We start from the raw sequence: 27,544 nt of genomic DNA on the forward strand, positions 1-27,544 counted from the left end.
AGAACATGTAATCTCTAACGTGGAGATCATGAATGTGAAAAATAAATAACTTTTAAAAACTAGAAATAATAATTCTAGTAACAAAACATTTGGACCGTTAGTTTCCATTGTTTTTAGACGAAACACATACTTGCATCCATCTTTAAAATGAATGCTTTACACTTTCTGGACTTCATATGTAGAAATGCGATCTAGCCCACATGAAACAATTTTCCTATAAATATATTGTGTAAACATTAGATACCATACTAAAAACATTCTTGTATGAGTTCTCTCCCTCTCTCTCTCAAAGGGATTTATACAGGTAACCTTTCAAGTATATTGGGGATTAAAGAGGGAAATGTTGGTTAGAGAGGAGTGAAAGAGAGAAGTGTAGGTTTAGAGCAAAAAGGATTTAAGAGTTTTCGGGTTGGTTATTAGAGAGAGAAAGATATTCAAATAGACATGATCCTGCTGTAAAATTGAGAGAGAGAAACCAACTGTGAGAGGGAGAGAGGCAAGCAGACTCTAAGGGTTGCCACCGTGGTGAATGGAGAGAGAGAACCCTACCGTAATACAGGGAGCAAGAGCTCACCGTGGTGAAATGAAAAAAAGGGAGAAGAGGCGAGAGATATGGGGTTAAAGAAGGGAAAAACAATGTTAAAAATATTTTTGGATTGAGATAGTATAAAATGACTTGAGGCTAATTTTAAAGATTAAAAAGTGAATAACCAAGGGAGATACCAGATCAAGAGGTACGGTATTTTTATGATTAAACGTGAATAACCTAAAGAGATACCGTATGAGGAGGTATGGTATTTTTATGATTAAAAGTGAACAACCAAAGGAGATACCTGATGAGGAAGTGCGGTGAAATACTTCGGGGTTTCTTTATGCCATTGAAAAGAAAAATGAGAGGGGATCTACTGTGAAATGAGATGAGGAACAAAATTTTCCCTTCTTTAGGTTGAAATTTCCATCCAAAATTTCCATCCAAACCGTCATTTCCACCGGTTAAATATTTGCAAGACGAAAACTTAGCTATAGTCTACAACGCGGTTTAAAACGCACCACAGGACCACAGAAAGAAACCGCAAAGGTTACAACTCTGAGTCCAAGAGGACGTATATAGTGATGGATGCTAATCCTGTTCCAGTATCGTCTGATTTCATTTGGGATTGGTTTACTGGTTTCTTGATTTTTTTCAAAATCTCTCCCCCGGAAACCATCTGGGTCTACTTTCCTTACAATCATCGTCGTATAATATATACATATATGGCCGCTTCTTAGAGGCCTGAGGTTGATCTCCCTCTGGTTTTGGTTTTGTTGATTTGTTGTTGATTTGAATTTTGGGGTTTCCACCTAGCCATGGGTGACATGAAGGACAAGGTGAAGGGCTTCATGAAAAAGGTGAACAACCCATTCTCATCATCATCATCAGGAAAATTTAAGGGTCAAGGTCGAGTTTTGGGCTCTTCTTCTTCTTCGTCATCGCCCTCTCCACACCACCGCAACCCGCCAAACATTCCTCAGAAACCAAAGCCACCCACCGTTATCCGCCCTGACTCGAAACCTAAGGTGACAGACTTGAACCATGATAGCGAGGTGGAATCCATTCAAAATGGAATGACATCAAAGTTCTCTCTCTCCTCCCATGAAAAATCCCCAGAATCGAATTCAAGTGGATTTGATCCTTTCAGCCTGTTCATCTCTTCTGGCCAAGCCTCAAATAATAGAATGTCTGAGAATTCGTTTGAGTGCCCAGTTTGTGGGGCATTCTACAAGTCCGAAAATGAGGTCACTATGCACATTGAGACCTGCTTGAATGAATCCAAATCTGAAAATTTGGATAATTCATCAAATCTGGGGATTGAATTGGAGTCAAGAAATAGATTGATAGAAACTGTTGGGGCTTTTTTATCAGGGGAGCCATCTGAGCAATGCTTAGATGTTGTATTGAAACTCCTAAAGAACATTATGAGGGATCCAAGCAATGCAAAGTTCCGGAGAATAAGAATGAGCAATCCAAAGATTCAACAAAGTGTTGGTTCAGCTGTTGGGGGTGTGGAGTTGCTTGAAAGTGTGGGTTTTGGGTTTGAAGTTGAAGGTGATGATACTTGGGCTTCGATGGAGTCACCATCTGACGAACAAATTGCGTTGATTAGTGAAGCCATTTCATTGTTGGAGCCTAAAAATCCAGAAATTAAAAAATTTTCTTCACCAGAGGCTCCAAATAAATATGAAGATGCGGACAAATCGAAGAAAGTTATTGACAGGCAGGTAAGTCCATGATTGATGGCTATGGCTGGTGAAATTGTCTATCCATTCATTGTTAAATATAATTGGTTAATTTTGGATAAAATTTGTCTCTTTGCAATGAGTTTTGCTTCTGATTTCCATCTCTCACCCAATTAATTCCATGGTTTTTAACTCTCTTGCTGGATTATTTTTACATTTTCTCTTGGAATGTTCGAAAATTCGACTGCCTAGGTGGCTAAGAGACTAAAGGCGGCACCTAGGCGAGGTACCTTGGTGGCTTGTGTCTAGGCGCCCGCCTAGGCGGCGACTTGCCTGCCTGGGCACTACAGTCAAGGCCGGCGCCTTGGCGCTGCCTCGATGCAAGTTGCCGAGGGTGGGAAAATGCCCTCAGCTAGGGTAAAAATGGTAACTTTTCCCTCATCAAAACGGGAGAAATGGGTTTTGGGGGACATTCTAAACCACAAAAACCAAATTCATGCCATCTACAGAGTAAAAACTCCCCCAAAACCTTGATTTTGTGATTTATCGAATGACCGATAATATTTTTTTTTTTTCAAGGCTATACTTTGTGGTAGTTTTCGGAGCTTCTAGTGGTTGAAATTGAGGACTTTTGGTGATTGAATAGACAAGGTTTGGGCTGACATCATTTTCATTTTGATATTTTGGAGCATTATAATATTTGAATAAAAAGGGGTTTTATTTTTTTAGCTATAATGTATTATATTTTGAATCATTTGATACTTTTTTTAGTTTTTTTCCTTTTATGATATATATACACGTTTGTAGTTGAAAGATTGTATTTTTTTGTGATTAATTGATTATTTCCTCGTTCGGACGATGTAATTAGTACTATATCGAATTCTCTTATGAATAATTGATTCTGTTTTTTGTACAAAGTGTGATGTTTTGATATCCTGTTAGTATAGTTTTACTTTTTGATAGTTTTACATATTTGTAGATGAAACATTTATTGATTTGGACTTATATTTTGTGAATAGTCTTAAACTTTGAATGAAATTGATATTTTGTGAATATGTAATATCCAAAACCAAATCTTATGGATATTAAGTAATAAATAATAATTATGTTATAACTTATATCTTAATTCTTATGTGAAGTTATCAAATAGAATATGCTCGAGTCATTGGATGCATAATGTACGCAAGGTACTGTTATCAACCTAATGTTGCTTACGTAGTAGGTAAACTAAGTAGAATTACCAATAATCTAGGTCGAGAGCATTCAAATGCAGTCATTGGTTCCTGTGAGATCTGAGAGGGACCATGGACTATTAATATCATTACATTGGTGAATACAGTATCTTGAAGGATACAAGGTTGTGTATGGGATCTACTAGTTGTCGGATCTTTAAAATTGGTAGGTGGGCTATTGCATGGGTCTCTAAGAAGCAGCACTTTATCGCTAGGTCCACTATGGATTTAAAGTTCATTGCCTTGGAGGCTGCTACTAAGAGCTAGAATGGATGAAAGATTATTTGGTAGATGTACCATATAACAAATACCTATACCTACAGTCTTAATTTACTGTGAATGCAAAGCTGTTATTTACTGATTAACGCATATTGGTTTGAGACACATTCAGTTGAGACAATTATGCAATGACTAAGTAAATTACTGGTTACCATACCAAAACTTGGAGGATCCATTAACGTAAGGCCTTACTAATGACCAAGTATGGAATACATCTAGAGGATTGGAATAAGGCCAACTTATGGCATGTGAATAAGTGATAGGAAACCTAGCTAGTAGACAAGGAGATCCGGAGTCCAAGTTTGAAAGGGTAAAACAAGTCACATGTGTGATAGTATAGGAGCACCACTATTTATCTGTAAATATATTGTAGGAAAGTAGTTTTCCTTGCCCATACCTAATTGTGATAATGCAAAGATTGCAATAAGAGGAGCTCAAGCTCAGCTCTTCATGAATCCTTTCACCTCGATAAAGTTAGACTAGGTTGGGATACTGAGTTGAAGATATAATTCACTTACATGATTGTGGAAGTGGAACTGCTTCTCATGGGAATGGACCTAGTGCTTATGAATACCTGATGTAGTGCATGAGGCAGAGATAAATGCGGGGGTGGTTTCTAAAGGAAATCAAAGCCAGAAAGAGAACATGTGTTATGCATAAGGTAGACCTATTAAGGCCATAATTCAAGCTTTGTCCATTCATTGTCTTGGGAAGTGTCCTTCATAGGATTTTATGAAGATTCAAGTCCTTAGGACACCTTTATTGATGCATTTTCTATTAAAGAAAATACGGTGTTAAAATATATGTAAAAATAAGGGCCCAATCTCTAATTTCTTTCTTACTTTTTTCTACTCCACTTAAAATGTATTTTAAAAGGAACTAATGCTTTTAGTAGAGAAAAAGAAAGACCTACATGAAGAGAGGGACAAGTGGTAATTGAGAGGCAACACTTGCCCATTCTCTCTCTACAAGTGTCTCTCTCATTTTTTGTTTTGTGGCTATAAATGGGAATGGGTTTTGGGGAGGCCAGGGCACCTTGCATGAGCTCTTTCTCTCACTAAAACCTTTTTCTCTCTCTTAAACTTTCTTGTGAGTTAGTTACTCTAGTCATTCTAAGGATTATAAATTCTATGATCACGAGACTAAGACTACCATAGAAATCAGAGATGCTCATTTTGTGGGGGATGAAGAAATGCTGAAAGGAAAACAACCTAAAATTATAAAAATAGGAGAATAAAGAAAACAAGGAGGAAACAAAGAAAGAAGACAAGAAAAAAAAATGCGCAAAGATTACTAACTTTGTTATCCACAAAGGAATTAAAAACCAAAATCGATTGCAACTATTGTAAACCTCATCTAAACATACTCAATATAATTTCCAGCAAATCTGTACTCATCTAAAAGCGCATATAAATCACTCCAACAAACAAAGAACAATACCCTATAATTTACTCCTTGCTCATACGGCCTTTCCCAATCTTCAAGTACTATTTCAGATGCAAAGTGTGAACAAAAACTTGGAACAAACTCACCAAATTCAAAGAGATCTGCGGGCCCAGTTTTGTAGCCTTTCTAGAGAGAGAAACTTGCTGAGAATGAGTTTTTCATGAACATATTGCATAAGAGGGAAGGCAAGCTTGCTGCAAAACAATGGTTAACAAATAAACTAGAGAGTGAAACTATTGTGAGAGGCAACACGATGCTGTAATTTATCCTATGACACTGGAGGGCACTCATAGAGATAAGAGATACGTCCTTAGTAATCAGATCACATGGAAACTTGAGTGAGAGAAAGAGGTTTTAAAGAAAGAGAAGGAGCTCTTGCAAGGTGCCCTGACCTCCCCAAAACCCTTTCCCATATATAGCCACAAAAGAAAAGTGAGAGAGACACTTGTAGAGAGATAATGGTCAAATGTTGTCTCTCAATGGCCACTTGTGCCTCTCTTCACGTGGTTCTTTCTTCTTCTCCACTAAAAGCATTAGTTCTTTTTAAAATACATTTTAAGTGGGGTAGAAAAAGAAAAGAAAGAAATTAAAAATTGGACCTTATTTCTATAAATATTTTTGAAACACATTTTCTTTAATATCTCCCCACTTGTTTCAAAATACTTATAAAACTATCATACAAAATTAACTATATATAAGTTGCTTGAGTTGTACATCAACAACAAATCCATCACACATATGAACCATCCACTCAATGGCATCAACCACACGCATTCCCACACTCATCAATTGTTGTGATGTAGTGCGTGATCATCAACCATATCGCGAACTTTACCTACATGCTTCTAGATTAGTGGACTTTCATTCTCTTGTTAGTGTTCTCCAAAATGCATCGGACACTTACACTATGAAACACACCTAACCAAAAAGAGTCTTTGTCATATGAAAAGGTGAATAACTATCAATATAATGAATCATACCATGATCCCACAAGGATCCTCAAACTGTTCAAACTAGCCATCACAAAGTGGAAAACAATGTCTTTAAGACATGCCAACTAGAGGTCATGCTCAATGAGTCATGCCAAATACAACTGTCAAGTTTATCCTTCACAATGCATATCACAAAGTCAAAAGACTGCTAGTTGGAGGTCATATTCAACTGTCCAAATTTTCAAGCTAGCCATCAAAGTGCAAAATATGGAGTCAAAAGACTGTTAGCTAGAGGTCATGCTCAATGAGCCATGCAAGTATAACTGTTCAGTCTAGTCTCGTAATGTGGTCCAATTACAATCCTTTTCTCCCGCATTTGAGATGGATTTCTCTAGAACTTCATGGCTGTCTATGGCCCTAATTTAGAAGCAAATATACCTCAATTCTGGGCGGAGCTGGACCATATCGCTACATTACCTCACCCTTGTTGGTGTTTGGGGGGGGGGGGGGGATTTTGACATTATAAGATGGTCACACGAAAGAAACACTACCCAAACCCACTCTGAATGCCTTCTCAGACGTCATATCCCTAAATGAGCTAATAGACATTCCTCTCCAGGGGAGTCGATACACTTGGTTTAGCCACTCTCTTCAACCCATCTGCTCGAAGCTCGATAGATTCTTGGTCTCAATTGAATGGGAGCAGGCTTTCCTTGGTTCTCATGCCCTCTCTCTTCCCAAAACTACATCCGATCACTGCCCCTATTCTCCTAGATACTGTAGTAGTACACAGAGGCCCCAAACAGTTCAGATTCGAACTGGCTTGGCTTCAAGAGGAATCACTCCTAACATTGATTTCCCTTTGGTGGAACTCAATGTCCACACTAGTCACAGGAAGGGCAAGGTACAGGCTACAAACTAAAATTCAACTCTTCAAAATAGCCTTGAAAAACTGGAGCTCGTCTTTGCTTGGGAATTATTCTCAGAATAAAACATCCCTTCTTCAGGTTATCCAATCTCTAGACTGTTTAGAGGAAACCAGACCTCTAACTGACCAAGAAGCTACCCTTAAATCCTCTGCGCCAGTGGAATATTTTGCAAACCTTAAGAAAGAAGAACTCTATTGGTTTCAGAGGTCCCGTGTGAAATGGTTGAAAGCAAGGGATCCGAACACGGGATACTTTCATCGGATAGCTAATTGTCGAAGTAGGGATAACACCATCTCCATCCTCAGAAAGGGCAACATCTCTCTTACATCCGGGGGAAATAGAGGCAGCTATTTTGGATTATTTCCAGACCCTTTATGCCTCTACTTCGGCACGTAGGCTCAGGATGACTTCTCTTGATTTCCTCACTATCTCAGATCAGTGGAGTATGGCTTGAGAGACCTTTCTCGGAGGAAGAAATTATCGAGGCCATAAAAAATCTTGCAAAAGATAAAGCCCCAGGCCTGACAAATTCCCCATTGCGCCTTTCAAGATCTTTTGGAACACTTTCCGTCTTGACTTCATCTCTTTCTTTGAGGAGTTCCACACTAGGGGCATTATACACAAAGCTATAAATGCAAGCTTTATAGCCCTTGTACCCAAAGTGGAAGGAGCTGAGGAACCTAATGCTCATCTCTTCATTCATTGTGAACAGGTATGATACCTTTGGAGCAGACTTTTACGACTCTTTGGCCCAGAATGGGCTAACTCCACCCAAGTTACTTTCCCTTCTATCCACAGATTTCGCTAAACCCTGGCCCAAAGCTGGAAAAATCATATGGAAGGCTGCCATTGCTGCGCTCATGTGGGTAATTTGGATAGAAAGGAATAACAGGATATTCCAGGGACACTATCAACAGTTGCCTGCACTCCTACACAAGGTAAAGACTTTGGTAACCGTTTGGGCTACCAAACAAACAAACAAACAACTGGCAACCACCCCCAAGAGGAATTATCAAACTCAATTTCGATGGTTGCTCAAAGGGCAACCCAGGGCCAGCTGGGGCTGGGAGTGTATTCCGAGAGCATGAAAGGAATATTCTTCTCACGTACGTTGAATCCCTTGGCTATACTGACTCACAACATGCTGAAGCAATGGCACTGTTGATAGGGTTCAAGCTCTTTAACCCCTCTTGGGGATCCCATCTGATAGTTGAAGGGGATGCTTACAACATTATATCTTGGGCGTACTTTCGTTCTTTAATGAGATTGAATTCATTTGCAGGGATATCAGCGTCTCATGGAGGCATACATAAAAGACGTCCAACGCGCTCACAGATCTCATGGCTAATGACCAAGCTAATCTCACAAACAGTCCTAGGCCCCCTTTAAGCTAGCTGCTGGGCCTTTCTTTCCTTTTTGCTCACTACTCACTCTCATGTTGTAAATATGGTGCTATATAAACCCTCTCACGTTTTTTGCTGAGCCAACTCATTGTTGTCACAAGCATTGACTCTTTTATGGCTTTTTTGTAAAGGGACCACCTTGCTCGTTAGGGTTCTGGTAGCTCCCAATTTTTGTAAGGGACGCTAGACCCAACACTTGTATACACTATCTTTCATCAATGAAACAATTAACTTTATCCAAAAAACAAATGTGGATAACGGAGTCAAAAGACTATTAGTTGGCAGTGGTTCGTGACACTTACCCCTCCAAGGGATTTTGCCACATATATAAACCATTAACCTAACCACCATCAAAAGGTGCTTACACATGCCACATTGGCCTCATCGCCACTAAGGCAAATATGCCACACAAGCAAAGGGTAATCACATAACATTCCACATGTTCAATAGCTGCGCCACTAAGGCTCATCACAGGCATGTCACCAGAAACCTGTGGATCACAAACCCATACTCCTTACACATGTTTCATTGTTCATGTTGACATCTTTAGTCAACGGGTCAGCTATCATGAACTCTGTATGGAGATATCATCATCATCATCATAGCTTTTTCCCAATTAATTGGGGTCGGCTACATGAATCCTGGTCTGCCATTATGCTCTGAATAAGGCCATACCCTCAGTGAGACCATAAGTCCCCATATCTTTTTGAACTACTTCTAACCACATCCTTTTGGGCCTTACCCTTTGCCCTCTTCAATCCTTTCGCTTGAACTAACTTGCACCTTCTAACAGTGCTATACTGGGTCGACGCCACACTTGGCCAACCCAACTAAGTCTACTCTCTCTCATCTTATCGCCTATTGGTGCCACACCTAAACTTTCGCGAATGGATTATAACAAAACAAGGATTATATCATGAAATCCGTGTGGAGATATATTTCTTAATATCCTATGTACCACAATATAGCAAAACGCATTGGTAGAATGTATCATTCCGTGAGTGAGTACGTGGAACGAAAGCCAGTGTCACAGGATAAATTACCACATCGTGTTGCCTCTCGCAGTAGTTTCTCTCTCTAGATTATTTACGAACCATTGTTTTGCAGTAACCTTATCTTCCCTCTTCTATAATATGTTCATGGAAAACTCATTCTCAACATGTTTCTCTCTCTAGAAAGGCTACAAAATTGGGTCTATAGATCTTTCCGAATTTGGTGAGTTTGTTCTAAGTTTTTGTTCATACTTTGCATTTGAAATAGTGTTTGAAGTTTGGGAAAGGTTGTATGAACAAGGAGTAAATTATAGGGTATTATTTTAGTTTGTTAGAGATATTTATATGAGGTTTTTGATGAGTATAGACTTGCTGGAAATTACCTTAGGGTTGCTTAGATGAGGTTTACAATAGTTGCAATTGATTTTGGTTTTTGATTCCTTTGTAGTTAACAAAGTTAGTAATCTTTGTGCATCTTTTTTGAGTTCAAAGAAATTTGTTTGCGGCTGTTTTGATAGAGTTTCATGTCATATGTTTGTTGATTCTTCTAGTTGAGTTCAAAACCTAATTTAGATGTTATTGTATCTTTATTTACTTTTGAAAACTGAAAAGATTCGATGTATTTGGGCCAACAATTTCTTACCTAATTTGCTGATTAGAAATTTACAACAAGCTTTTGTGGATATGTTGGTAGCGTTGCATGCCATATGTTTGTCGATTCTTTTGGTTAAGTTCAAAACCCAATTTACATGTTGTTATATCTCTGTTTACTTCTGTAAACCGAAAGGATTCACTGTATTTGGGCCAACAATTTTTTACCTAATTTGCCAATTCACAGTCAAGTTGCTTTAAATAATCAGTTTTTTAACCAACTTGCTTGATTTCGGGGAGTTTGAAAGCCAATTGCAAAGATTTCTCTTTTCGTAAGATTAATCAACATGTAGGTTAATCAGTTCACACCCTTTATTTGTTAGTGAGTTGGGTTCTTTCCGAAACTGTTTTAAATAAGCTTCTTCACCTTAAATTGGCAGCAAGAAAAAAATCAGAACCGTCGTTCACGGATTTTGACCTTGGTTAATTGGGTAAGCCCAATTCTCGCTATTGTTAAGCTCTAACCACTCTTTCATTCATCCACCTTTTGACATGTAGCCGTCCTGCCAACCACTCTCACCTACTTCGTTGTTTCAACAGTAGATTGATAGTAAGTTTTGAAAAACAACTCTTTGAAGCTTTAAAAAGTAAACTCTATTCTACGAGTTTTGACCTTGGTTAACTCAGAGACCACATTTTCTCCTTGATTTCTTTCAGAAATTGATTTTCCTATGTCTGCAATCAAGTCCTTCACCCAATCCAACCAAAACGGAAATTAGTTTGGCCCCCACATTCTTCAGAAGTTTCTGGGATGTGCAGCTTTGAGAAAACTTTAACAAGTGTTTCATTTGTCTCAATTTTATCCTAGGGTCGTCTGGGCTTGATTATATCGCAGATATCCTGGGTTCAGGGCGATTAATATCTTGGAGACAGCATGGACATCTCGTGGCTTGGGGCCCATAGTGGAGCACAACTAAGACTCGCATTCAAAAGTTTGAAACCTTTTGTCCATTATTTTGGCTCATTAGAGAATAAATTTCGTAGATCGTGTTTGTGAAACCCCATGAGTGAAGGTTGGGATAAGTGATTTTCACTCAGTTGCGATTTCATCCATTTCTTGAGTTGTTTTCTGACTGTTTCAGAAAGCGATTTCTGACTGCGGTTATGATGAAACTCGATCCTTGGGAAGTCAAGCAGTTATGTTGATATTTGGAAGAACAAAACAATGTACACAATTCCCATGGACTGTCAATGAAGCAAGTCAAAGTTTGGGCTTCAGAATTATTTGTTCACTTTGACCATGGTTAACTGAAACATTCAGTTTCTAGCCATGCTTAAGCTAATGGCCGCCTCAAGCTTTTGGCTGCAGTTTAACTGAGATATCACTCTCTGTCAGCAGCAAGCTAAGTCCCATTGCCTTAACTTTGATTCAATGCTAGCCATTTGAATCTTTGGCCGTGGTTAAGAACAGGTCTTACTGCAGTTAACCTTCAACAACTTTTGGCTGTAAAGTGTTTTTCAGGCTAATTAATACTCTAATCTCTGTATTTATGGTTTTATATTACCCTGAAGCCAACAATGCAATATGTTTTTATGGTTCTGAGTTATTTGATCATTTTTTTAGGTTAGAGTTTTCTTTTCTACTCCAGAAAGCGTGGCAGCAAGGATTGAGTTGCCAGAATCCTTCTATATTCTTTCAGCTGGAGAGCTGAATAGAGAAGCTGATCTAAGGAGGAAAAAGCTTGCAGAATCTCAACTGTTGATACCCAAGTCTTATAAGGAGAAGCAGGCGAAATCAGTGAAGAAGAGGTACAAAGCAGCTGTTATTCGCATTCAGTTTCCTGATGGAGTAGTTCTGCAGGGTGTCTTCTTTCCTGGAGAACCAACACTTGCACTCTATGAGGTTTGTTTGTAGCATTATGCATATTATTATTGTTGCCAAGACTTGAAATGTACTCTTAAATAGTAAAGTACTCAGTTATCTTTTTATCACCAATTGTTTTGCTTTTGTGTGATATATGAAGATGTGACTTAACTTAATTAACTGGATTCATCTTCAAAATGTGACTTGTGGAGTAGCTCACTGTTGGCCTGATAATATCGATTAGTTCTGAGTCTTAGAATCAGTATAAGGAATGATAGAGAAAGTAGAAGGGTGCAAATGACTGTTCTAGTTTGCTTGTGCAGTTTCTTTTTCTTTATTTTTCGTTTTTTCCAAACTCCTTCAATTTCTTGAAGTTTCTGATATTTTTCCCAATTTTTTCCTAATCCTTCCTGTGTTTTGCTTTCATTGTTTCATTTATTTGGTAAATTACTGATATTGAAAGTCAAGAATGCAGGTCGAGAGCTCCAAGAGTTTATGGAGTACAATCTGTTCTACATAGGATTGGTCCACTGATGATCCAGAATTGTAAAACGAGTGATCTAAATTGAATCAGACAGGTCATGTAGAACTTTTCTTCTTGATTTCTTTTTCTGTTTGGGTAACTAAAAATTAGGTGGTGCGTGTATGCGGGCTTGAATCCCCAAAGCAGACCATTAACTTGAAGATTGGGAGTATCAGCTTCACTGATATGGACATCTTGAAATCTGGCACACAGGTCCCTTTGTAAACTAGCCCATGTATTTGGGAAAAAACTTAGCAACTTATTATTCTTTATACCTCTCAATGCTACAATCTGATTGAATTTAGACATGCACATTGAGCTGTTTGCTCTGTCCATCTTTCCTTTAAAAAGCTATAAGAAGATTCTAGGTTCCATTGTTTTAAAGTGATGTCCTCCTTTGTTGCTTTCTTCCACACAACTGGAAATTACTTCTATAACAGTGTTACTCTCAGAAAAAGAATCTATAGCATTACTCTTGAGAACAGACTCTATAGCACCGAAGAATATGGCATGAGACAACAGTCAGCAGATTAAAAAAAAAAATGGCATGAGAGAGAACATGATATGAAAAAAATTGTTCAATGGGGTGTGATACCATTTCTTCTTTCTATGGGCGACAAAGATGTGAAAAGAGATCTTGGAAGAAGAATAAGAATCTGGACCTGAGGCTGGGAGGCTGTGGGATGCTTTTATCACAAAATGGTGTCTCTCTAATGATGTTCATTTTCCTTCTTCAATGTCTTGGTTCCTAATTGGATAGTTAAGGAGTCGAGGTTCAAGGCATTCATTTATCATTCCTAATTGGATAGTTAAGGAGTCGAGGTTCAAGGCGTTCATTTATCATTCCTAATTGGATAGTTAAGGAGTCGAGTTTCAAGGCATTCATTTATCATTCTCCCAAAAAAAAGGAATTCATTTATCTCATGCATGTCAAGAGTAAGTGATGAGGAGGAGGAGCCTGATATAATGGGGTCAATGGTGGATACATTCTTATTAGATCTTGGTCCTTGCATCTCCTTTTATAGGGGATAAAGGAACATTGAAAAATGAGGTAACGTTTCATCAAATCGCATAGTTTGAAACGTAGTCCTTTTTCATTGTCTTGTGGAAAGTAGTCATGAACTCCAGATGAAACAGATTAGGCATTGAGTTTGCCTTTAAAGGTAATTCTTTGTCATCCTCCATTGAGCTTGTTTACTGGTGATGAAGGTTGTATTTCTGCAGTAGTGTAGCCTATTGATGAGATAAAAGCTGCTAACATGATTGGAGGCATTCCTTTGAGATTCAAAGTTATTGGAGAGCCGCAATTCCTCTAGTGTTCCTAGTACCTTCTGGATATCTTAACAAAAAACCATCAGAAAAAGAACAAACGAAATGCAACAGAAATATTCCAAGATCCTTTGATATGATTTGACCATACAGTTATAATTGCTTCTGAGATCTGATGATCTAGTTAGATCTGATATGAACTTTGACCATCTGATTGGATTTTGCTCAATCTTGTTTGACCTCAACCACATATGCAGTATGGCACCACTTCTTCAGCGAACATATATTTTGAATAGAGTAGTTCATTTTATTTGACTCAGAACCTTTGTCATGTGTTTGTTATGCTTTATTTAAATAGGAAGTTTAAAGGAGTGCCTATGTGAAACTCAAAGTATTAAATTCAATTTTTTTTTTCAATATACCTGAATTACACTTACAAAGACCACTAAATATTGCTGCAAATAAAAAATAATACCTTTTATACAACCTAGGATATTTATTTTCACTGCCAAAAGAAATAGAAACCATCTAGGAGTTTTAAACAAACTTCTACTATAATTTTTGGTACAATACAAGCTCCTGAAAATTCACATAAAATAAAAAATAATATTGAAAATTAATTAAAACTATTAGAAAGGCTTACCAAAAGATGTTTGGAGTTACCCTTACAGGTCTTGGTACACCCACACCTGATTCCTTGACTGATGACTACTTTTTTAGTTGTTACTGAAAATTCTGAGATGGGAGGCTTTTCTGGCAATACCTTTCAATCTAGGGTTTAGAGAGCTGAAAAACTTAACAAAGGTTTATAGAAACCATAGGGGAACAAACTAGGGCTGAGCTTGTGAGTTGAACTCGCTCTAGGCTGGGCTTCGCCCTTCTTTTATTCAAAATAGAGCAAAACCCTTATCTTAGGGTTTCCTTCATCAAAAAAAAAAAACCCTTACTCTAGGGTTTCACTAAACACCTATAAGAGGAGAGAGAGTAGCGTGTCTCCTTACGGGTAAAGAGAGGAGAGGTACGTGACTTCCAATTTTTAGAGAGATAAAAATATGGCGTGAGGGGGAGAGAGAGAGAGAGGGATCTTGTTCAATGTTTGAAAGAGATTCAAACTAGATCTTTAAATAGAAGGAAATCTATCTCCCAATTTGAATAGGATTTCCTTAGGTATGCTTTATCTAATTTTGAGCTAGACCTTTCGGATAAAGAAATCTGTGGGATGTTAGAGATTTAATCAGAGTCATCCAGCCTACAAATTAACCATTATGATATTGGGTGGAAAGATAGGAACCTTATCCCATTAGATGTTGACCCAAATCCAGCTCCTAATTAAATTTGAAATACAATCGAACTTTATCATTATCTAGATCTCCCATAATTAAGGATAATCTATTTGAAAACTCCTATAAGATAGCAAACCAAATCTAGTTTAAATTAAATAGATTTCCTTTCTTAACTAATTTAAATTTTAAACAACAACAAGAAAGTTGGGCATGCCCCCCACTTCCTAAAAGAGTGGGGTACCCCCCTTTTTCCAAAAGAAGTGACATGCCACTTTTGTTTTAAACAACAAATTTGGGCATGGCGCACTAGGGGATGGAAAGTGGTACCCACACAAAAACACTCAAACTTGTGAGGCTGGATCCTTGGTCCCACATTTGTTAGTTTAAGTTCTGAAATTTCATAAATTCCCTTAAGATAAAAATTACAGCAAAAATAATATTTTAAAATTTTGAAAAAACATTTAAAAATAATAAAAAATACGAAAATAAAATATGTTAGGAGTAGACTAGTACCAATGAGTCAAAAATAGTAACACTAAGGGCACTCCACTTGCCCCAAGAACTATAATCCACTACTGTTTTCTTATCCTTCCCAACAAAGACCTTTGACCTATAGTCTCATTTCAGGGGCTCATGATTGACTTGTCAAAATTGTACAATAGGATCATGATCTTGGAATCTGGATTTCAGCTGCCCCCTTTAAGTGTAAGTCTAGCACTTGTCACCACAATGCAAATGGTTTTCTCTCTATGCACATGTACACATGTCCTTCTATAGGGCTGCTTCCCAGTAATGCGGATGTCATGCGTACATACCGTGTGGAAGTTTATTGAAGCTCTGACCCTTGTCTCATAGGCCCACAACCACACACAGGGGACCACAGTTCTCCTGGCCTATGAACATCATCATTGGGCATCTCGCTAGCCTCAACAAGTGATGACCCACTACAAACCATTTTCGATAGTACCATATGCCCAGGGATAAGGGTTTTGAGCATGACTAGGGCCATAAACCACCCAATTTTTGGTCAATCAACACACACTTCCACTGAAGTGCATATTCCATGATAAAATATCATATTTACAAGCTCTCTAGGCTTTTAAAGGCCACAAAAACCCAACAGAAGTCTATTTTGGTCTTTTTATGCTTTAAGTTATTAGCTTATATGCGGAGGGTAAATGATTCTTTTAGGGCATTTGGAGATTAGATACTTTCTTTAGACATTGTATACAATGTTTCGTGCAATTGACAAACAGTATAACTTCATTAATCATCCATTGTCAACAAAGGGTTGTGATGAGTGTTCCTTGGTCAAAGCCAATGGCTTGCATCAACCCCTTGTTGTACAATGGGCAGTTGAGGTCATGTATATTCTCTATAATTTTATATTTCTTATTTTCTCCAAGGTTTTGCAATTGCAAATCCTAGATCTTGTTGAAATTTGTGCTCCAAGCCACTTTCACCTTGAAAGAAGTTAGTTGAAGCTCTTTCTAGATTCTACATTGCCAAAGAATTTGGTTGGCAGCTGTCCTGTAGCTTTCTAGGTGCCTCATTGCTTGGCTTATATTAAATTTATGTTTGTAATAAGATCATATTGAAATTTTCTTATATTATATTAGTCCGATGGTTTATAAGAAGTACAAAATACCTTTTGTTCTTCTCCAGTTTGGTGTTGAAGAATTGTTTGGATGTCCCAGGTGCCTATGTTGAATTTTTGCATTAAAATTTTCAGAATAAATGCCAAAGAGAAGAGAAAGAATCAAATACAAAATGCATGTGTAACTGGATGGGTACCCATTAAACCTTCAATTTTTTATGGGTTTGAAATTTTTTTGTCTTCCTTGCTTTGGCATCTTTATAGATCATTACTTATCTGAGTACCTCAAGTAAACTAGTCAATGTCAAAGCCACTTTCTCTATCGCCATTGTTATCCATCATTCTTGATAGGTTTCACAAGTTTGAGTTTAAACATTTGAAATGGTCTAGGAAGGCTCTGCTAAAATGGGAACAGTAACAGATCTGATCCAGACTTCTTCGTGTAGACATAAATTTGCAGTGGGATGCCCAGTAGGGGTGGTTCTAAGCTCAAATCGAAGTTCTCTTTGAGATTTACAATTCTATTGCTACAATCTTTTCCTAACTTTGATATTTCGGGATGCAAACCATGGTCAAAATCCTGCAGGAAAATTTAGTGACAGATTTGTTTCCTTGGGGTGTTAAGGTTCTTTTTTTTGTTTTTTTTTCATTAATGATCCTTAATGTAATTGGGATTTTTAGTTTTAGTTTCTTTATATCTGTAGGCTTCTAGAAATACAATGTTTCGACTTTACTATAGTCGATATCATTCTTCTCTTATGCTTTCAAAGGGCCAAGTATAGGCAGTCATAACTTTGAACCCTAAATAAATACCAATGTTTGCCTATGGCCAGGTCATGTGAATTTAGCGATAAAATTTTAGTTTCTTCAGTAGTAGTGAGAGAGAATTTCTTCAAGGACATATTCCTCTTCTTCATTTCGTGGAAAGATCCTACAAACCCTAGCTTCTCGCATGGAAGTTCTCCCTGGTACGGTTGGGCCCCTTCATCTTTCCCTCATTATGTTGCATGCCCCATCCAAGATTTCTCACAATCAACTCCATTACCCTTCTTGTCATCTTCAAAAAAACCCTCTTAATAAGCTGGCCAGTGCCCCCCCCACCCCTGTGAACCTTCTCCTGACGATATCTAACCCTCCCCATTAACACGGGCTAAGCCCTAGCTCCATTAAACCTCTTATCATCCACTTCGACTCAACATAGGAGACGTCAACAAGTTCAAAACCTTTTTTCCCGTATCTCCTAAGCTTGCCAAGAGCCATTAAAGTCATGTAGGAGCCAAACTCCCTTTGACAATATCAAGAAATATCTTTTTTTCCAAATTTTGAAGTCACATAATTGGGTAGTGAATAAATGATGCGTCTAGATGGAATTTGACTATTTTGGCCTCTAGAACTCATTCAAACCTAACTTTGTTCTTATTCTTAAGTGTTTTTCTTGGGTAGTTAAGAATTAAGAGCTAAGGCAAAACATTGTTTATTTGTTTATTTTTGTAAGTAGCTTTAGGAGTGATTTGCAACATTTTCAAATAAGCAGGGTTCAGACACTAGGTTTCCCCATGAGTCAGCTGGAGTGGATCAAATATTTAGTAATGATTAGTGGTCCGTACCAAACATAGCCCTATATTGTCAATATTGCAACTTTAGCTTAATCAAACAGCCATGCTTGTCACCAGCCTCACAGAAGAGGCAAGCATGTGATTGAATGGTCAAGCGGACAATTGGTCATCTCAACTGCTTGTCATCCAGAAGGGAAGGTGGAGATTAGATGTCGTGTAGAAACAGTATTGTATGGATTCCCTCCTGGAGGTCTATGTACTAGAAAGCATATTGAAGATCTCATCAAGTGGAGAACGACTATGCACTTTCCTTTATGCAACACAATAAATGTAACAATGGGATATTTGCAGAGAAGTATCCAGGTGGTGCTATGTGTTATGCAGTACCCATGTTTTTTATCTTGTTGAGATGGAGTAAACTAAAATAACTATCCTGGAAGTATAGTTTATATGTTGAAGTGTTTTTTATTTTATATAATTTGATTGGTAGTATGATCTTACATAAGTTTCTTTAGATATAGCAAACATACGCAATGCTTTGCAATTAAAGCAAAACACAGTATGAATATTGATCTGCTTGCCCTGTCTCAGTTTGTCAGCTCAGCTCTCAAGGAGCCTAGTTTGGAGTTTGACCTTTTGCAGTGCTCGATACCCAAAAGCCGCACAATCCCACGGTTCCCAAAAGTGGGAGAGCGAAATCCGACGCTCGAAGATGAAGATCTGGTTCCCACATCTCTGGTTAAGTTCAAGCCCATCGAAACAGATTCAGTTGTCTTCACTGGCCTTCGAAATGAACTCCTTGAAACCAGTGAACCCATTTCTGCATCAGCAAGCCTAAGCTAGCACATGTAGACAATCATGCATCTGATACAGCTTCAGACCTTCATATTGATTGTTCTCGATCGTTCTCTCTCCCTAGCTTTGGATATTTTGGAGTATGCGAAGGACTAAACCTTTGTGGGTTAAATATTCAATTCTTGTCCAGGTGATGCTCAAACTGGGGTGTTATGAGAATCATCTACTCGGGAAATAGACTTAATATTTGAAAATTACCTTGTGCCAATGCCTCTAGTAACCTTGTTTAGGCTTGTGCCAATTTGAAATTTTTTATAAAAAAGTTGAATAATTGAAATTGCTACGAACTTTGAAAATGGATGCTCTGGATTCTATGAATTAGTTTTGAAGAAAATTTTCTGTGTTTTTATTTGTTCCATGCATGGCGTGGCCAGTTCGCAAAACCCTGTCTCCTACATCAGACAGTAGCAGCAGCTTGGAGTTTCTGTCCACGCATATGGAGAGAGACTAATGCTTTTGCTTTTAAAATAAAATTTGAATTTAAAGGAATAGAGACAACGGAAATAATGGCTGTTATTTTTGAAACAAGGGAAATAATCACCATTGATTTGGAGAAAATGTTAGTTTTTCAAAAATAAAGTATCTTTTTTCTTAGGATCCGGTTTCTATGCGGCCAAGCCTGTATATGTAGAAATGCGGGGGTCTTAATAAATCTATTTTTCAGATGGATTTTAAGACTTAATTTTTAAGGACATGTAATCTTTAACATGGAGATTATGAATATGAAAAAGTAAATAAATTTTAAAAACTAGAAATAATAAATCTAGTAAGAAAGCATTTGGACTGTTAGTTTCCATTGTTTTTAGATGGAACACCTATCATCCATCTTTAAGATGGGTGTTTTACATTTTAGGGACAGCGCATGTAGAAATGTGGTCCAGCCCGCATGAAACAATTTTCCCTTTTCTTAAATTTTATCACTAATTCCTCACTTATTTTCATGTGGTATTTTTTTTTGAAAGTTATTACTGATTTTTGGACTATTTTTTACAATGTTTTCCATATTTCTTAAATTTTAGTCTATACACACTCCATCTAGTTCAATGCGGATATGCTCATGTTTCGTTTGATAAAAGGTGAGTAGATTTATATTACTGAGTAATAAAATGATACGCTCATTTGAAAGGCATTAGCGTTATAAAATAGGTGGGAAGGCAGAAAGTGGCTCATAAAAGCGAATAAAATTGTTGTAATCTAACGCAACGCGCAGCTCTTGCATATAGGGGAGTTTTTCTCAAAAAAACAAAAAACTACCATTATTATCAAAATGGAAAAATAAGCTTGTATATTTCATATTTTATGCTTAAGTCTCCTTTTTTTAAGAGTGTGCATTACAACTTTATTTTATTTATTTTCTGTTCATCAGGTTAAGCTCAAATTCTGGGGATTTCATGCTTCCCACAATCTCACATTTGTAAAAACTGCTAAAAAATATTTTAAACTAAATAGAATGACCAAAGTACTTCAAAAATTTTGAAATTGGTCATTTTATTTATTCTGATTGCATTTTTTTTAGTTTTTTAAAAAGTGTATCATAGGGAGAATTGTATATGCACAAATTTTGACCTTAAATGGAATACAATTAAAACATAATATATGCTATCCAAAGGGACTTGCATAAAATATGAAAATATATGAGACTATTTTTTTATTTAAAAAATAAAAAAGCTTTTCTATTAATTTTCCTTTCAGTTATAACATTTAAAAAATACGAATAATAACGGTTCTTTTAAAAATCGCATAATCAAGTGTGAAAAGTTCAAAACAATTATATTCTTGTAAAAATTATCGCAATATCAATTCTTTTGTTTTTGAATTTGGAGTCCACCCTTTATGGGTGTAGGATCTCCATAAAATTTTCAATATCCTTAGCAGCTAATAGAGAAGAGGACATCCATGGTATTGTCCGACTCATTAATTGTACAAAAAAATAAAAAGGGAATCACATGAGATATAAAATTTTCAATTGGGATAAGGTTAATTTGAAATAATATTATTTAAAATAAGAAATATAATTAATCTTTTAGATAGGATTCTCTCATATTTCTATATAAAGGTGTTAAGAAAAAATAATAATAATAGAGAACTCTAATAGGATTTACATGTCTCTCAAAAAGAGTTTTTTCTATACAACTAAAGCTTATCCCTATCTCTCTTGTACTTTTCTCTCTCTCAAGAAATCTTAGAATAAGAAAACTTATATAGGTGATTCAAGAGCTTTTTGGCCTTCCATCAAAAGTTTGGGATTTACACTATGTATATTATATTTCTTGTTATAGTAGTCAAAATCCGGTCTAGGGATGTGAGCAGTGAACTTTTGAACCGGAGGAGACGCATGCAAAGGGAAAATGGAAAAAGATCTCAACCGTAAGAAAAGAACCAGATCCAAAATGATATATAATTTCTATCAAATATGTTTCTTTTTTGTGTTTCCACAACTTTTATGATTCATCGTGGATTCCAAAATTGGTATCAAAGCGATTACAATAGAAGTCCACCTTTTAGATCTCATAACCAATATGGTTGATGCATAAAATCACAAAAAACAGATTTTTTTGCCATTTTTTTTGTCCCTTTTCGTATTTTTATGGGGCCTTTTTGGAAGTTTTGGAGGTACAGATAGTATTTGTGCTTTTGTCACTTCCTCGTTCCTGGAAACCCGATGGAGAGATTGATGATGTATATTTGGAGCGTCACTCATCTCAATATCCAGGGTTAGATGTTGCTCTATGAGTGATAGTGGCACCATTCTTAAAAGCAAATAGACTATGGAGGTTGAGAGTGTGGTAGCAAATGGAGGTGAGGCAAGTAAAGGTCTCCAATATGAAAAGTCAACTTTGACCTATTATGATTGTGAGAGAGATCCGCTACTTCACTTGTGTATACACTGAGTTGAAGGTGGCGAGAACCATCTACTTCACTCTATATGCTAGTGTAAGGATGGGGTTTTGGATGCTTATTCACTTTCAATTAGTTTGATTAGTTTGATTGAACAATTGGGAGCATCATAAAATAGTATGGGAGGAAGATAGGTTCATTTAGCTTCCCTTGTTCCGGTGGGAGGTAAGAGCATTGGATTGGGAGAACCACCTCAAGGGTGTAGTATGTATAAGGTTATATAGATCATCATTTGTTCTGGATTGGACGATGATGCCTCATTATATGCTCTATGCTCCTGAAACGACGAGAAGTCCACCTTTTAGTGTCTAGACCCTCTTCTATATGACATTCATTTTTTTTTTTTGAAGGGGATAATGTTTTTGAAAAATTGCATGTTTGATTACTTGTTTCAATGGATTTTCTCATACAAGGATAGTTATGGAAAATAAATATTCCCATGTCAGAACCTTGTTTAATAGTAATATCCGCTACAAAAACCCTTTTTATAAAGTACAAAGATTGTAAGAAGACTTTTGTATTGGTCCCTTAGATGGGGGCCAGTGACAAATCAATATTAATATTTGCGCCATTCTTAGTCTCACTTTAATTAGAGGCAACATATTGCTTCGATAGATTTAAGTTGGAAGTTAAGTTCCAGTTAGGGAGGAGAATTATGATTCTCATAACCGACAAGGGGCACAAGTATATAGTTGAATTTCTAAGACAATTCTCTCAGGATCATGAGATTCATCAGTAGAAAACGATTATGTATACCATATAGTAATAGAGTGTTGCGAGAGAATGAATGATACTCTACTGGATATTGTGATGTCTATCATAGCACAGTACATCTATATGTGAGCTTCTAGTAGATGTTCTATTGAGTGTTGTGTCCATCTTGAATAGGGTTATGTAAAGATCTTTGTCTTAAAACCCCTTAAATTAAAGAAGTTAAAGACTAATTAGAAATCCCATCCATGCCTTTTCAGTCCTTGGCTGTATGTTGTTCTTGTCATTTCATTTGACACTAAGCTAAACTAGAGATCCATAGTGTAAACCTTGACTAGATATTTTAGATCTCTAATGGGTATATCCTAATATGTAAGACCCAAGAAGGTCAACTAAAAGAAAGATTGAATTCTATGACGTGGAATTCATTGAACTTAAGTTCCTATGAATTAGGAGGTCTCAGATAACTGTTGATCTGAAATAGAGAATGGTGAGGAGATTCATCCTCTAGAGGATGATAGTGGGAATATTCTCATTGTCATTGATGATAGTGGGACGGAACAACTATTATTTTTTGGCCTTATATGAGTGCATGCAATAAAGTTCATTAGAGATTTTGAAATTGTAAAGGAAAGGTATGGCCTGCATTTCCAATAATTTGAATTAACCAGTTTCAGATAAGGAAACTTTGAGATCATATGTTTTTAGGACTATTGTAATTGCTGAAGAAATAAAAGTTCTATGAATGAGAGCCAAGTATGGGAATTTGTGGATCTTCCTCGAATATAGAGAACGATGGGATTATAGATAAAGCACAAAACCTGAAAAGTAGCGAAATGGTTTACTCAATTGAGTGTGTGGGCTGTATTGATATATTCTATTTGGTGGTGAGAATAGTATCAATTTGCGTCAAATTTTCCACTATAGTGAGTTACACTCTGGAACTTGAGGACATGGTCATTCAGGTAGTATTTCTTAAAAGGATCTATTATCAAGAATGGTGGGAGCTCCATGATCTATTTATTATGAGATAACGAGATCCTAATGGTAAGGAATGATAAGGAGAATATCAATATTATTGAAGAGTGGTTGCCTTCCAATTTTGATGTGGAGATATAGGTAAAATCCATCATGTTCTTGATGTTGAGATCAAGCACAATCATTCTAAGAAATTCCTTGACTTTGTCTTAATTGATTTACATTAGGAAAATCTTCAAACAATTTAAGATACATGATAGAGGGCATATTGGAACTCCGGCTAAGAAAGGTCATGTGCTTGGACTGATATGTGAAAAAATAATTTGTGTTCCACATGCAAGCATAGTCACCAGTCTTATAAATGATATGTTATGAACTTGATGGGATGTAATGTAGGACTTGTCAAGTCACTATTAGAGCAATCCAAGTATGCAACATTGGCGCACCATGAACTCGACATTCCGATGTTCTCAGAGAATTATAAAGTATTCATGAATCTTTCTGAGAAATGATATCCACTATGAAAATAGTGTAAGTCTAATTGGATGGGGGATTGGACTATTGATGGTTAACATCATAAAATGTCTCCACTCAGGGAGTGGGAGTGATTTTTTGGTGCAACAAGTTAAATGACATGATTGGCATGCCCAATATAAAAATGGAGTATATCTTCACTATTGTCAGAAGATTGTTGGAAAGGAAGATCAAAACATTATTTTGGTTTGAGAAATGGTACGGTGATGCAACTTTAAGATTTTCCTTCCTGGAGGCATTTTAAAAAATAATCTGTTAGCCACTGAGGAATTGAGAGTAGGGTAAGGGTCTGATACTTCTCGATCCATCAATGGTAGGTATCTCAGACACTTCATCGATCAATTCGCTACAAAATATCTTTTCTATCCTTATAAGGAAGATTAATTCATTTGGGACCTTACTCCAGAGATTTTTCAGTCAAAACTGTCTATCGGTAATTATACGAGGATAGAAGCAGGTTGATTGACTACTCTTTAGTATTGGAGATTCATGTCATAGTACGAGCTCTTTTGTGGATTGTTTGTCAAAACAAACTTGCTATTATTGCGAACTTAAGAAGAAGGGGGTTTATTTTAACTATGTGTCTTTTTGGTAAAGCAGGTGAGGATCTTCCTTGAATGCCCTATCGCATTGGAGTTATGGAGATGGGTAGGGAAAAGTTCAATCTACAAATACATATTCCTCAAAACATGTCATGCTTGGTGTTTTAATGGAACTGCCAAAGATTGGTAAATTATTGTCTGGGCAAGTGTCATTTGGAATAACTCGAGAGAGAAGAATAAAATAACATTTGAAGGAGTAGTGAGGAGCATTAAGATGCTTGAATCAATATCTAGGCAATGGGTGCGGCAGGAAATCATAAGGAGTTCAAATTTAGTTCAGAAGAGCAAATTATTCTCAATTCCTACGAGGTAACAAACTTAAATGAGCATATCCGCCTATTGATTATTCAAACTCAACTTCAATGGAAGTTCTTTAAAGAATCCTGGTATTGCCATTGGAGGCTTAATAAAAGACCACAAGGACAGCATTTTGTTGTCCTTTTTGGGATCGTGTGGAGATGCTAAAGCCCTTAGAGGGGTTAAAGCTTATCCCATCCTTTGAAGACCATAAGATTAATGAAGAGATTCTGCCTACACTATTGCTTGGAGTGATGGGACGCACGGGTTCCTGGGAGACTTATTCATATCTTTGAAGAAATTAGGGAACTCATGTCTAGGGAGGATATGGATTTTTTTCATCATTTTAGGGAGGCTCTGTGAAGCTGACATGTTAGCTAGAAGTGGTGCTCATCAACATTTGCCGGTGATTGCTAGATTGGCCTGAGCTTATTTGTATTTCTTGCACTTGTTTCTTTTCAACAGAAAGTACATGTCAAAAAAAATAAAATAATACAAGTCTCCATACCGAGTATTTTAATCATACAGTCTATTATTAGTGATCATGAGTGCAAACAAACAGCCCCTGAGAATTCTTTGTTGAAGAAAATATGGATAGAAATTTATTTCTCAAAGATATTACCTTTTTAAGGGTAGCGTTTGCTCTTTCCCTCAATCTCCTAGGACTGTACGCAAGTCATCATTCTGCCTGGTTAAAAATCTGTCCAAGAAAAAGCTAGTTGCAAAAACATGAAGCCAAACCTATCGTTTGGTGCTTTAACCCTGCTGCAAACATGTGGATGATTAAATATTAAAAGGAAATGCATACAGTTATTTACTTTTGATATAAGAAGCTCACAATCATTATTATTGGTTAGATGTGAAATCAAATGATTGGAGATATGCCATTGACTAGGCAGAAAATCCAAGAATAAATTTCTTGAATATTATAATATTTTAATATGTTGAATTTCACATCTAATACCTAAATATGACTATGACCTCATATCACAAATGTAATATAGTCAATTTTTGAAAGACCGGATATGGGTTTGGCTCCTTGCTGAGCTAAGTACCCAATTGCAACTGAGGGTGATTAAAAAAAATTTAAAAACAGACATGAAATATATATAAATGTGTAATTAAAAAAAATCATATATGTACTTTTGAAGTTTTTCACAATGACTAGCGAGTTTTCCCTGTCATATGGCCTATTTTTATATTTTCTTCTTTTTTCAGATTTTTCTAAAATGTCTTCTCATATAGATCGAATTTCTAAAATTCATATTTTATATACATTTTTAGCTTTTTTGGACTTCTTATATATCTTTTGACTTTGTTTCATTTTTTTGAAATTTTATTTTATTTTAAATAATTTTTTGATATTTTTCAGTAGGCCTTTTTTGAGCTCTGCACTCAACAGTGTGGAGTCCACTTGGACGCAGCCGAGTTACTCCTTGGGCTAGGAGGCGAGCTAAAAAACATCTCATTGAACCAACAAGAATTACATCTCATGTCTTCAAGGAAATACTGACATAAGCTCCATGGACCCGTACATCAATCACTTTGCCCAAGAAGAAGTAAAACAAAGAAGCCAAGACCTGGTTTGATAAACTGACATATCACATCTTGCATCTTTGTGCTATGCAAAACCCCGATGCAAATATATTATATTCACATATGCAAAGACAAAATGGTGAGCTCACGTAGAAGTGATATGACTGATTATATCAACGGGCAAACGCAGATCAAGGCAAAGGCCACTGATTATTGGTTTGAACTTTGCGCCAGTTTAGGATGCGTTGCTGCATAAACTGAGGAGTTTGGGTCGGGTTTCAAGTGGCAAAGAAGATGCTGCAACTCTGGCCTTAACATTTCTACCGCTTTGCCACACAGAGTCAGTGTCTCAGGTCTAGGCTTCGTGTTGCTCTGCACAGTCCCTTGTCCTTCAGAAATTACGGCGTGGTGCCTGAAGAAAAGGAAACAGAATTGGGAAGAAGAATATAAGAGAAGATAATAATGTGTGGAGAGAGAGAGAGAAAGAAAGAGAGTTCTCACAAGAAATCTATGAGATCTGATATTTCTGCAAATTCGGTGGGAGTTGACAGCTGAGAATTTCTCCCCAAGACATCTGCCATCACGTTGAATAGCAAGGCCAGTGTCTGCAAGATACAAAATACAGCTGGAGTACAGAAACACTATCTTTTTCTAGGTCAGGAGTAAAAAGCATGAGAGAGAGACATACCTTCATGAAGAGTTGGCGTGCAAATGCGAAGCGAGGAAGCAGTGGGCCCATTATACGAAATGCAATTCTCAGCATGGCAACAGAAGTTACAGGCCTGAGATGTTTTATAATTGCATGCGTGCCTTCAAGCCACTCTTGAGGGAGGTTACTAAAGAATGAATGCAGCAGTGCAACTGTGTTGCCTGAGGGTATAGAAGATGACAAAAGATCATGTGATTTTAGATGTGCAAAGCAACACCTCATTAGATAAGACTGTCTTGATTATAAAAGAATATAGGAAATGACAAGAAATGCATTCAAGTAATCTTTTGAGAGTTGGTGGTTATCTTCTG

At 36.9% G+C, this 27,544-nt stretch overlaps 2 protein-coding genes across 8 annotated transcripts in view; one reads left to right on the forward strand and one right to left on the reverse strand.

The window, feature by feature from the left end:
• Positions 1-1,136: 1,136 nt before the first annotated feature.
• On the forward strand, positions 1,137-19,302 carry PUX2 (plant UBX domain-containing protein 2). 2 transcript variants are annotated; one of them, XM_006828466.4, is made up of 3 exons: positions 1,137-2,259; positions 11,646-11,924; positions 18,705-19,302. In XM_006828466.4, the coding sequence occupies exons 1-3, from the start codon at positions 1,348-1,350 to the stop codon at positions 18,954-18,956; spliced, it is 1,443 nt and encodes a 480-aa protein (XP_006828529.1). In that variant the 5' UTR covers positions 1,137-1,347; the 3' UTR covers positions 18,957-19,302. The 2 variants fall into 2 exon arrangements, with proteins under 2 accessions (XP_006828529.1, XP_088720141.1); XM_088864015.1 differs by lacking the exon at positions 18,705-19,302 and having other exon boundaries at positions 11,646-12,061.
• Positions 19,303-26,432: 7,130 nt separating this feature from the next.
• The window catches only part of LOC18423869 (mediator of RNA polymerase II transcription subunit), a 105,209-nt gene continuing 104,097 nt past the window's right edge, over positions 26,433-27,544 (reverse strand). For 5 of the 6 annotated variants that reach the window (XR_016053526.1, XM_020676142.2, XM_020676137.2 and 2 more), the window contains 3 exons: positions 27,213-27,394; positions 27,026-27,129; positions 26,433-26,936 (listed from right to left, as the gene is read on the reverse strand). Coding sequence is in view for 4 of the 6 variants with exons in the window: in XM_020676142.2 (XP_020531801.1) it covers positions 26,735-26,936; positions 27,026-27,129; positions 27,213-27,394 (488 nt within the window). In the remaining 2 variants the exon portion in view is untranslated. Of the gene's footprint in view, positions 26,937-27,025; positions 27,130-27,212; positions 27,395-27,544 lie in introns of those variants that run through there. The other variant, XR_016053527.1, reaches the window with a different exon arrangement.

The sequence above is a fragment of the Amborella trichopoda genome, chromosome 4 (genome assembly GCF_054954075.1).
Source record: "Amborella trichopoda isolate Santa Cruz 75 chromosome 4, AtrichopodaSantaCruz75HAP2 v2.0, whole genome shotgun sequence".
Classification (NCBI taxonomy): Eukaryota; Viridiplantae; Streptophyta; class Magnoliopsida; order Amborellales; family Amborellaceae; genus Amborella; species Amborella trichopoda.

Coding starts and splice junctions, on each gene's coding strand:
- PUX2 (XM_006828466.4), top strand. CDS start 1,348: ATGGGTGACATGAAGGACAAGGTGAAGGGCTTCATGAAAAAGGTGAAC. Junction 2,260..11,645: donor AGAAAGTTATTGACAGGCAG/GTAAGTCCATGA, acceptor TCATTTTTTTAG/GTTAGAGTTTTCTTTTCTAC. Junction 11,925..18,704: donor CAACACTTGCACTCTATGAG/GTTTGTTTGTAG, acceptor GCCCTGTCTCAG/TTTGTCAGCTCAGCTCTCAA.